Raw genomic sequence first — 13029 nt, 5'->3', positions numbered from 1 at the left:
GGAGTTGAATCCGGGCCGCAAGGGAGGATTGGTGGAGCGGTGTCAGCTAAGCACGTGCCCAGCTTCTTCCAATCCACCATGGTCCTCGTATCTGGTTCGCGGTTGAGTGGGCGACCGAGCTGCATGACGACAGGTCGGTGGTCTGAGTCGAGTTCTGACATTGCCTCGATGGAGCGTAAGCGCAGAGTTACGTTCCTCAGCAGTGCCAGATCTATTGTGCTCGGACGACGCGCGGCGTTGTACGGATAGCACGTGGGGGTCGGGGGGTTGAATACTTCGAATGTGAGGTCGTCTATGAACGCGTCGAGACGCCTACCGTTCACATTCGTGCGATGGCAGTTCCACCTAGTGTGGTGGCAATTTAAATCGCCTGCCAGGATGACCGCGTCCCCCATACCGAACAGTGTCTCGAGGTCACTGCTCAGGAGGGGTTTGTCAGGGGGGAGATAAACGGATGCGATGACGATCGGCTGGTGTCCCGTCAGCGCGATGCGGCACACTGACGCCTCGATATGTAAGAGCGAGGGAGTATCGAGAGGGACGCAGTGCAGGGCCCTCCTATAGTAAATGACAGTCCCGCCCTTGCGGGCGGAGAGTCTGTCATTCCTAACCATGACGTAATTCGCGACTTTGGGGTCGCGACGCGAGGGCTTTAGGAAGGTCTCCTGCACCAGAAGGATGTCGATGAGATTATCGCGGAGAAACTCATATACTTGATCGCGCTGACGCGCGAGTCCGTTAGCATTATAAAATGCTAACTTTATGGAACGCGGTTTTTCCCTACCGTTGCACGCCATTGATTACCGGTAATCAAACCAGCGTGCGCTGGACGGACTCGATGACGTCGATGTACTCGAACGTCGCGTTTAGGCGGTCTTCGGCCGTGACCGCTCTGCGCATGGCGTCGGCGAACGCACGCATGCGGTCGATATTTATCGCGGCGATGTAGTCGCGAATAATTGTAAAGTCATTTACAGCAGGCCGCGCGGGGCCGGGGCGAGGCGCGGGACCGGGCGCGGGGGCGGGGCGCGGCGCGAGCAGGGGCTGGGGTGCCGGTGGTTTCCCTGCCAGCGTGAGCGGCAGCGGTTTTGCCCACGCGGAGACGGTGGGCACCGGTGCCGGCACGAAGGCAGGCTTCGGCGCACGGGGCGCCGAAGTCTTTGGGCCGACGGTTTTTGGGGGCGCGTTGGCCAGACGCTTCCGCGGGGCCTTGGGGCATCCGCGGTAGTTGGCTGTGTGGCCCTGCTTCTGGCAGAGCACACAGCTCGGAGGTTCGGTCGCGGTCTCTTTGACCCGCGAACAGTCGGCTGTCGCGTGGTCACCGAGGCACTTAACGCACCGCGGACGCGCGTGGCAGTTGCGCGCGGAGTGGCCGTACAGCTGGCAGCGGTGGCACTGCCCGGGAGTGCCTTTCCTATATGGGGCCTCGACGGTGACCCCGGATAAGCCGCAAACGGTGCGGAGGCTTGAGGCAATCCGTTTGCCTTCGGCGGTTGGTTCTAACGCGACGAGAACCATATTATATGCGAATTTATCGCGCCCGCTGTGCATTCGGTGCACGCTTACAATCGGGTACGCCTGCCCGATGAGGTCCTCCTTGACCAGCTCGACGTCGAGCTCCTTCGGTACTCCGCGTATTACTACGCGGAGCTCGCGATCCTCCTGGAGCGCATAAGTGTGGAAGCTTATGCGTTCCTTTCGGAGGTGGGCTGTCAGCGCCCTGTGGTCGTCCGGTGAGGCCGTTTTTATTTGAATGCCGTGCGCGATGTTACGCGCATGGATGACGTTTACGTTTTGTGCCTTACAGGCACGGGATACGCGATCCCACGCGGTCTTATCTTGCAAAATTACCGGCGGCGGCGCGGGAATTTTGCGGACGGACGCGGGTTGGGGTCGCGGCGACGGGGTTGCGCGGCGAGGGGAGTCGGGTGAGACCACGACTTTAGGACGCGACGCGTTCGCGGCCTTTGGCTGTTTCGGCGCCGCGGACGGTTCCACGGCGCGGGCGCGTTTTTTCCCGCGCGCGACGGTGGTGAACCCTTCCGAGGTTCCCGGTTGGGGACTCGCGGCGGACTCGTACTCCATTTCCGACTCGGAGTCGGAGCCGGAGCTTGATGACGCGCAAGACGCGATCGACGCAGGCGCGGGGGTGGGGGGCGACATCGGCGAGTCGCGAGGTACCGGCGCGGGGGGCGACAACGGAGAGTCGCGGAGTGCCGGCGCGTCAAGGCCGGCCTTGTAAGCTTCGAACTTGGCGATTATGTCCGGACAGACGTCGCGGACGAACTTAAAGAAGAGCGCGCCATTGGCGTCACTCATGGTGAGTGTGTGCCCGGGGGGGGCGTCCCCGGGACTTAAGCAAACTCGCCGAAAGGCGAGTCCCCTGAGTGGGAGTTCACCCCCTGAGCTTTACCAGCTCCAAGGGGGGGGAGTGCCTTTGCCGTGAAAACGGCAGTCGGCTGGGAATTGGGGTGGAAAGTTGGGAAGGTAGGGCTCCACTGGGTTGTGAGAATGCCACAACAAGCGGTGATCTCAGTGGAGTTTTAGTCTCGAAAGAGACTGTTTTGCTCGCCGAATATATAAATGAATTTAATATATGAAATGGATGGGTGATAATGAGTTAGCGTTACGAGTGCACAACTCAAGTACAAACTGTTTTTACAACTCAAGGTCGCGACGCCAGCGACAGCGCGTCAAGAATGCACAACAATGCCGCGATCGGTGCGACAACGACAATGCTGGACAACTCGAGACTCACGTTCGCGACGGCAGCGACAATAATTTGCAAAAACGCGTCCGGACCGAACGGCGATGCAATCGGAACTGATTTCCCTCGCCGGCTTCGTCCTCATCCCTACTACGTGATGTTTGCTGGATGAGTGGTGACACCTGGCGGGGATAGCTGATCGATTGATAGTTGATCAGTAGTCGACCGCCGAGGGCGGGAGATCAAATTCAATTTAAAAAAAATCATAATTAAAGGAACTTGATATTATAAACTCTGAATAAGAATTTATCGTACTACAATTATAATATTTGATTGCCATCTTGCAACCTTATTGCGGATCTGTGCATAGAATAAAAAAAATATTAATCGGAATGGAAAAATAGGGGTTGATCGTATAAGAGTGAAAATTTAGAGTAATATGATTTTTTTTATTTTAAGTCATGACAAAACAAAATAAAAAACTTGCCGAAAAAATTAAAGTTTATAATTAACAAATAAAAAATAGGGGTTGATCATAGAGGGATGAAAAATTGAGAGTAACATCAGATTTTTTATTTTAATTCATGACAAAATAAAAATGAAAATCTTGCCAAAAAAATTAAAGTTTATAATTAACCAATAAAAAATAGGGGTTGATCGTAGAGGGCTGAAAATTGAGGATTGTATGTATTTTTGTATGTTGTATCATAAAAAAATAGAAATTAAAAATTTTGTCTAAAAAATAAAAAATAAAATTTAGGGGTGGACTACCCCTAACATTTAGGGGGATGAAAAATAGATGTTGGCCGATTCTCATAGATACCGAATAAGCACAAAAAATTTCATCAAAATCGGTCAAGCCGTTTCGGAGGAGTATGGCAACGAAAACTGTGACACGAGAATTTTATATATTAGATGTAGCTAGAGTGGGTTACAAAGTGTTACCTATATTTATTGTTTTATTTAAATTATTTATTTTAATTGTTTTATTAAATAATTATAACTTAATCTATATACTTAGTCTGGCCATAAATACTGTTACAATTAAAAATAAAAAAAAATCTATTGCAAATAACATTTATTACTTTTACAGTGTGTTAGTTTAATACATAAATATAAAACAATTCAAAGTATAAAAAGCTTATTCGAAGGGGTCTCCATTGGCTGCAATACAGTCCTTTAAACGTTGAGGCCAGTTATCAAGAGAAGCACGCACTCTTCCCATGGGAAAATTTTTCACTGCCAATCGTATGGATTGTTTTAGGGACTCCAAATTATCATGGCGTTTAGAGCAAGCCGTACTCTCTAAAACTGTCCATAAATCATAATCCAGCGGATTAAGATTCGGACTAGACGACGGCCAGTCTTCAGCTCTGATGAAGTCCGAAACGTTCGTTTCCAACCAAGACTGAGCTTTACGACCTGGCGCCGAGTCTTGCTGGAAGGACCATTCTTGATTATTGAACATGGTGTTGTTAAGGGGCTTCACTACCTTCTCGAGAATGGTATCTTGATACACTTGTGCCAATGTTTTGATACCTTTTTCACAAAAGTATGGCTCAGTCACTCCTTCATAGCTAATACCCCACCAAACCATCAGTCGGTCAGTATGAAGTCGGATAAAAGCATATTATTATGTGAGATCTGTAAAAAAATCTTTTAATTATATGATATTCTATATTATAGTTGGAGCATGTGTAGAAGTTGAAGAAGAAAATAAGACATTCTCTATATACACTTATATTTAGGTAAATTTCACTGGTAATAGGAACTCTTGTGAGTCCGCGCGGGTAGGTACTACCACCTTGCCTATTTCTGCCATGAAGCAATAATGCGTTTCGGTTTGAAGGGTGGGGCAGCCGTTGTAACTATACTTGAGACCTTAGAACTTATAACTCAAGGTGGGTGGCGCATTTACGTTTTAGATGTCTATGGGCTCCAGTAACCACTTAACACTGGGCTGTGAGCTCGTCCACGCATCTAAGCAATAAAAAAAATATAGTTTCACTGTTAGTTTTGAAAATTTGCGAAATCATTCACAGTTATAAAACTTAGCATGTTTTTTTGTGACCTGTTTTTATAAACGAATAAAACTCTCTTCAGAACAGACGGCTCGGTAACGGAACGCTTAACGTCGGCAGTTCCTTCCTGATTTTAATGAGATCGCCCAATCAGCTGCGAAGCGCCCCTCCTCGTTTTTTTTCTGAGCTTTCTAGATCACATTTTTTATTGAGTTCATACGTAGATTCGCTAGGCATTTCTATTTTGAGGATAGACTTTTGAATATTGCTAACATCGCTTGCAAATTATTTATTTATTTCCTGACCTACTTGACTTGTGAAGTTCGTTATTTATCTGGCATGTCTTTGGTTGTGTATTGGCTTAGAATAACACCACCACGTCTTTTTCATTAGGCATCACAAGAGGCGAATAAATGATTTATTACGGAACAGTTAGCAGAGTTCTTTAGTTACATTTTTGATGGTAGGGAGTTTTGAAGCCACGATTGGGTGGGTATCAGCATCCTGCCTATCTCTCTTTCTTTGGACTCTGGTTCGTAATGCGAGATGGACTGTGAACAAGTTTACCCATCTACAATAATAAAAAAGACTTCCATTTTGCCTTTATTTCGAAATTATCTAAAATCTGTTTAAGATCCATTCCTCTGTCGGAGCTTCGTTTAAACAGATTATTATTATCTAACACAAACTTTATAGGCATTGTTATTGACAGTAACAAGATTAATTTATCCTTAAAACCGAATTATATAATACAAACTTGAAACTCAATAAATAAGCTGGAGCATGTTGCGTTGGCATAAATCTTAGACGAACATAGAAGCATTGCTAGAAATACTAGTGTGAGAGGAACAGAGTGATTTTATGATATACAATAAACCTGTTACATGAACGCAGAATTAATTTGGAACAAATTGACTTATGTCAAGTTAAGATATAGGTTTTATACTTCATTGGTTTTATATGCCTTTGTCGTTAGGGTTACCACAAATCAAATTAATTTGCTTATATTTTTGTTTCGTTTGTTATATAATACATAGAATGACAATTATCAATCTTCATATTTTTCTTTACATTTATGTTGCTTAACTAGATCAGCGAGGTTCAAGAGGATCAAATGAGGTTGTTAAGAGAGTGTTAACTATGAATGTGGAAGGATTTAGAGGAAGAGGTAGACCTAAGAAGAAATGGATGGATTGTGTGAAAGACGATATGGGTAGGAGGGGAGTGAGCGAAGAAATGGTATATGATAGAAGAGTATGGAAGGAGAAAACATGTTGCGCCGACCCCAGGTGACTGGGAGAAGGGCAGGATAATGATGAATGATGATGAACTAGATCAGCGAGCTCTACTGTAAGCTTACCGAAATCTAAAAATATCAGAACGAGAATGCCATTATCCACCATAAAACATGCCGTTAAAGTCTTAATTGCATTGTACAAAGGCTATCCCACCCTTTAAACTGGAACGAATTACTGATGCTTTATGACAGAAATAGACAGGATTATTGTGAGTTCATCAGTAATTTTACTAATTTGACATTTGCTTTTATTACAAGATATTGTCCCTTCGTCGTGGAAGCCAAATTTGAACCTGGTTTCCATAGTTACAGTCATTAGTCATAGTCGCATAGTTCGATACGAGTACACCGGGCGTCTTATTCTGTCGATATATTTTTTTAATTTTTTTATTGCTTAGATGGGTGGATGGGCTCACAGCCCATCTGCTTAGTGGTTACTGGAGCCCATAGATATCTACAACGTAAATGCGCCACCCACCTTGAGATATGAGTTCTAAGGTCTCCGTATAGTTACAACGGCTGCCCCACCCTTCAAACCGAAACGTATGGCTGCTTCACGGCAGAAATAGGCAGGTGGTAGTACCTACCCGTGCGGACTCAAAAGAGGTTCCACCACCAGTAAACATAACGGCATCTTTATAGTAGGGTAGACTGGGTACGGTTGAAACGGTGGACAGTTGAAACAAAATGAATATCGCGTAAACAGTGCGTGGTAAGGTGAGGGGTGCAAGGGGAGTACGAAGCGGACGACAAGTCGGAACACGAATTTTAGTATTACGTCGCTCTTCAGGTGTCGTCCTCGTGTATAGGAGGCCCCATTGTCTTTTTTGACGGAAAAGTAAGTATTTTGGTAACTACATTTTTGCAATTATAAAGATTTTGTCTAAAGTTAGAGTATTGAGCGTTTTGTTCCGTTTTAATTGAAGTTTGAAGAATATCGCAGTATGATTAGTTTTTATTTAAATTTATTATCATTCTTACTGCGAACCGTTTTATACCAAGAGCGGGGGTTGGGGACAGTTGAAACGTTATTTGTGGGTACGGTTGAAACAGTTTATTTATTTAATTTTCTTGTTTCCTAGATGCCAAGGGTACGCCAAAGAAAGACTACGAAAGGTCGGGCAGACTTATCAACGTATAAACAAGCTTATGATGATGTAAAAGCGGGATCGTCGTTAAGAACAACGGCAGAAAAACATGGACTGAACCACTGTTCCCTGTTCCGATATGTACATAAACGAGATGCGGCTGGTAACGACGAAAATCAAGAAATGGGATATAAGGCCCACAATCGGGTGTTTACCCGGGAACAAGAGCTTGAGTTATCTAAATATTTAATCAGATGTGCAGATATATATTTTGGCCTAACTAAAAAGGATGTCATGAAATTGGCATACGAACTAACCGTCAAGTACAACTTATCACGACCTCGGACTTGGGATGACAACGGAATGGCTGGCGAAGAATGGTTTCGCATGTTTATGAAAAGAAATTCTGAACTGTCAGTACGTGCAGCACAAGCCACAAGTCTTTCTAGGGCGACTAGCTTTAATAGGAAAAACGTAGATGCTTTCTACGACAATTTGGCTAATGTTATGGACCGCTATAAATTTGAACCACAAAATATCTATAATGTTGATGAGACTGGCATAACTACTGTGCAAAAACCCGACAGAATTATAGCTAGACGTGGTGCTCGTCAAGTAGGCTCAGTAACTTCGGCGGAGAGGGGTGCTTTAGTTACAGTAGCCATTGCGGTCAATGCCATCGGAAATGCTATTCCTCCGTTCTTTGTCTTTCCGCGAGTACGATACCAAGATCACTTTGTCAGGGATGGGCCAATAGGATCTGCTGGGAGTGCAAATCCTTCTGGCTGGATGCAGGATGAATCATTTATGCATTTCCTGGATCACTTCAGGAAACATACGAATGCTTCTCCTTTGCGTAAAATTTTACTTGTGCTTGATAACCACGCATCACATATACACATTAACGCACTAGACTTTTGCAAGACGAATGGTATTGTAATGCTATCTTTCCCTCCCCACTGCTCACACAAACTCCAACCACTTGATCGATCTGTATTCGGTCCACTAAAAAAAGCTGTAAATTCGACCTGCGATGGATGGATGCGAAGCCACCCCGGAAAGACAATGACAATATACGACATTCCAGGGATTTTAACTACTGCTATGCCGCTTGCTCTTACACAATCCAATATTCAAGCTGGCTTTCGCACAACTGGGATTGTTCCATTTAATCGACATTTGTTTACTGAGCTCGATTTTGCACCTGCCTTTGTGACAGATAGGCCAAATCCATTAGAAGCAGCTGATGGTCCTATTCAGAATATTAATACACTTGAGGATAAAACGCCACCAACATCACCTTCCATTTTAACCCTCGAACCACAAGAAGAGATGGAGGAGCTTTCTAATGAAGCTCTTCTTGTACAACAACCGACTGAAAATATGCCACAATGTTCACAAGTACTTGATAAAGAACAGGAAAACATTATTGCAAATCCAAAACTTTTGATTATATTACCCGGACATCAAAGTAGTAGTAGCGCTCAGCAAATTTCACCCAAATCCTCTACAAGTTCTCAATCCATTCCTGTGTTAACAAATCAAATGGGAAGTATCATGACTTCGACTACACCATCTTTATTTTCGCCAGAAGTAATACGACCACTACCAAAAGCTCCTCCAAGGAAATTAACAAATAGGGGCCGAAAAACCAGGAAATCTACTATCTACACAGACACACCTGAAAAAGAAGAGATAAGAAGAGAATATGAAAACAGATTGAAACGAACCAAAGCTAAACAAGTTAAGAAAAGATTAGATGGGGGAAAGACTAAAACAAATGCTAGAAGCAGGGGAAAAATTAAGATGCACCAAGAGTCATCATCATCAGAAGAAGAGGAGTGCTACTGTGTTGTTTGTATGTCAGCATATTCAGAAAGCAGACCCAGGGAAAAATGGATACAATGCACAGTATGTAAAATGTGGGCGCATGAAGAGTGCACACAAGGTAGCCTTAGTTATGTTTGTCACAATTGTGACTCCGAATGATCTCGTAACCATTCAAGTATTTTTTTTTAAATATAATTTTTTTATAGGAATAATGTCTTTTTTTTTCTAAAAGTTTATAATGCTGTCAATAGTTGAGAAATATATTCACACAAATATTGCAAAAATATCGTCACCAATGTATGATTATTATTTAGTTTAAGTTGTACTTATCATAAAACTTTAAAGGCTGATTAAAAATAATGTTAGATTATAAGTATCGCCAAAGATTGATTATTAATAAAAAACACATTTGTGATATTCAACTGTGTCATTACGATTTGTAAAATATTATTAGATGATTAATGAAACATGATTATTGATTATATTTTGTATTATTTGCATGTGTTTCAATCGACCCCAGGCACTGTTTCAACCGACCCTGGAATGGGAACGGTTGAAACAAATTACTGTTTTTTTTAAATATGATTTTATACTGAAAATACTATACAATAATCTTAAATAACATTGCCCAGTAGTAGACAGATATAAGGTCTTTTATTTAATATATTTACGTCATCACTCTCATAATAAATTCCAATGCTGTGCATGATAAACGATAAAATGTTTCAACCGTACCCAGTCTACCCTACTACTGGTAATAAAGATTAATCATTTAGTTATTGTAATTTAGCAGGGAGAAAACTGAATAATTAGAACATCAAGACACTACTTACTTCGGAAAATGGATCGATATATTTTAAAAGTAAGGATTTTTAAACAATAAATAGGGTAATTCCGAAGCTTTGCGTTTCACTGGGGCGTTAGATTTAGATCTAAATCTAAACATGATTCTTTTTAAAATAAATATAAACTAAGACGTCACTGCAGCTTCTGAATAATGCGGTAAGGAAAATAAATTATTTGAAGATGACTCCATCATTTGTATGATTCTGACGTCATTGTATGTTGGGTGTAACGCTTGCAATTCCGGATTTGTGTTGTCTCAACGTGAGGCGATTTGTTTTAATGTTAATCTGAGCGTTTTTAGTTGCGCAAAATTTGATATGCTTAAATGGGTTTTACTTAATTAATATATTTATTTATTTATTTCTGACGCTTTTCCATCATATCTACACTACTGATTATCATGATGATGATGATGATATTTCATTTACGTTGTCAATAGACAAAATAACGCATCTTCAGAAATATTATCACTTCTTATCATAAAAACCTTTCATCCAAAATCATTATTACCGAGATATTTTTTTCTACATTAAAGCGAACGAAGCCACGGAAAAAAGATAGTATGCTATAAAAATTAAAGGTCTAAATCTCAAAAGGACGGGTAGTTGTTAACTCGTCGTCTACTCTTTCTCATTAAATTGAGAAAATCTCCAAGCAAACCGCTATTGGTTGAGCGTTACAGAAATTGCAATCGTTCTTTCGTTTCAATTTATTCTTCATTACGGAGAATATTTTTTAGATTGATAGAATTTCATGTCTTTAAGGTTTCTTTTTCCAATGCCTCCGAAGTCTGGCCTTTCTTGGTGGCCTTAAATAGCACCACAGCATCTGGAGAATAGGCAGCAGTCTCTGAATCGCATACAAGCATACTATGATCGCCAGCCGGCTTTCTATGTTGGTAGGGCATATAGCCAGCAAGCTTGAGTAGATACTACTATCTACCTGCCTCTCTGCCTATCTGCCTTTTTTGCCCAATGCAATTGTGATATATAATTACATTACTACTTTACATTACCACTTAGATTTGTTTTAGTGAGTTTTCTTAAGAGAGCATTCATATTGCGACGTGCACGGTTTCCAGTAATCGCTTCACATCTGATCAATGAGAAATATAAATAAACTAGTGGGCCTGATAGACGTTTTTCTGTCCTAAATCTGAAACCTTTTTTAGAAAGAAATTATTAAAAAAGCCTCTTTTAGTGTACCGAATTGTGAATCAAAACCATTTTTGAATATACTAGAACACACACAAAGAAGATTATCAAAATCGGTCCAACCGTTTAGGACGAGTTCGCTAACACATACACGGGCAAAATAATTATTTACATATTTATTATTGGGTAAATCTACAATCGAATCTTAAATTTGCAGTCCTTAATTTTGACATCGATACAATATGGGAACCGCGTTTCGATTCGACCTAAAATCCGAAACAATCTTCAGTATCAAAAAGAAAGACGAACTAAATTCTTATCTGACAGATGTATCCGCTTCTATAAATAAAAATTAAAGAAACGCAATAAAACCGAAACTTTGAACTGAATCCATTGAACATCTTGGCGCATGTCGAATTATTTTTCATTGTCGGGCTTTTGGCTGCCTTCCAGCGCCGCTTTTACGATTATCCGAACTTTTATAGTTTCCTCAATATAATTTTTGATGTTACAGTTCCAAACATGAGGCGCTCATCAAAACGCCTATTTTGACGTATTGAATTTTAAAATTTATCTTCTCGCGATGGAATAAATAGTTTCAGTATGCGTCAGCAATGAACAAAAGTAGTTTCCACCGGCCTAATAATGAGTAGTATCTAATGCTGCCGGTGTCAGAAATTCTAAGCAATTGCATTGCCTGCCAAAAACTAACCGGGTGATAGATAGTGTTCGCACGCTTGTTCAGACGCCGCTGGATATTTCCGAGTTTCGTGAGGCACTGTCGCATTCTGGATAGCCTTCCGGACTGGCGTGGTCCATACTAATCTACAGCCCCAAAGATGGGGTCATGAAAAAGTAATTCAAGTCACCGGTCAGAAAATGTACCGACGAAAACAAGGCACCGTTTTTTTGTAAAACAAAGGGCTTATGTTAAAATGTTAACAATATTTAATCGAATTGAATCGTAATTCGATTAACTAAGATACAGTAGTCGAATCGTAATAGCATCTAAGTGTGAGTCAATCGAATTCGCGAAGGGAATCAAAACTTAATTAATATTGTACTACACCATCTGCATAACTTTGGCTGTAAATGAAAGTGTAGTTCGCTTATAGTATAATTAGAATTGGATATGTGAAAGAACTGCCATTTAATAAAACTATTTGGGCACCACATTTCCCATCAAAAACTTTTCCTAAAGTATCAACAGAAAATTTTCAACTAAATCGCATAGAGAGACAGCAACAAGCGCATGCAACAAACAAAGATAAGTACAAGCCCGCTATCACACAAATACATTTTACAAGATGTCAAATAGCTCTTACAAATCATCAATGAAAATGTTTGAGAGGCGTGAGGATAAAAATTTGAATTCTCGTCACCGAAACCCACATCATCACGATGTCACAACTATCGCCAACAGTGATTGATTGTACAGTAAATAAACTCAAGTTGACGACCGCGATAAATCTTTAGTAAATTGTTACAAAACATTTTGTACGGAATGGCGCACTATGATTTTTATGTTTTCGGTCGTCATTCTTCTTGTAACGTTGTCTGGGAATGTATAATAGACTCGCTTATTGTTTGGCGAGAATACAATAATTATCTAGCACACTCAATAAATAAAAACTAATACGAACAATGCCTATCGCAGTATTCTACTTCGTTTTTGCTAATGGATTCTGTGACTTTACATTTTCACGCACTTAGTATCCCAATACGTATGAATATGTGAATATGTTTTTTGCCACGTACCATCCGGCTATGGAATGAGCTCCCCTCCACGGTGTTTCCCGAGCGCTATGACATGTCCTTCTTCAAACGAGGCTTGTGGAGAGTATTAAGCGGTAGGCAGCGGCTTGGCTCTGCCCCTAGCATTGCTGAAGTCCATGGGCGACGGTAACCACTCACCATCAGGTGGGCCGTATGCTCGTCTGCCTACAAAGGCAATAAAAAAAAGTCTAAACATTCCTGTAACCAACACGGGATCGGCCTTAACTCCTTGTGCCGAAATTGCAAATCAAATTATTAATGGTATCTGAACAGTTTATGCCGTTAACATGATTAAAATAACCAAAGGATA

At 41.7% G+C, this 13029-nt stretch overlaps 2 protein-coding genes across 2 annotated transcripts in view; both read left to right on the top strand.

Moving 5' to 3' along the window:
- heph (polypyrimidine tract-binding protein 1 heph) overlaps positions 1-13029 on the top strand; it is a 522083-nt gene that overhangs the window by 116760 nt on the left and 392294 nt on the right. The gene's annotated exons all lie outside the window — the stretch shown is intronic.
- Positions 6691-9439, top strand: LOC149500359 (uncharacterized). Its single transcript, XM_089737068.1, has 2 exons — positions 6691-6863; positions 7108-9439. Exon 2 carries the CDS (start codon positions 7108-7110, stop codon positions 9100-9102), a length of 1995 nt encoding a protein of 664 aa, XP_089593194.1. The 5' UTR covers positions 6691-6863; the 3' UTR covers positions 9103-9439.

This window comes from Bombyx mandarina, chromosome 22 (genome assembly GCF_030267445.1).
Source record: "Bombyx mandarina strain Sakado chromosome 22, ASM3026744v2".
Lineage (NCBI taxonomy): Eukaryota > Metazoa > Arthropoda > Insecta > Lepidoptera > Bombycidae > Bombyx > Bombyx mandarina.
This window is presented reverse-complemented; position numbering and strand designations above follow the sequence as displayed.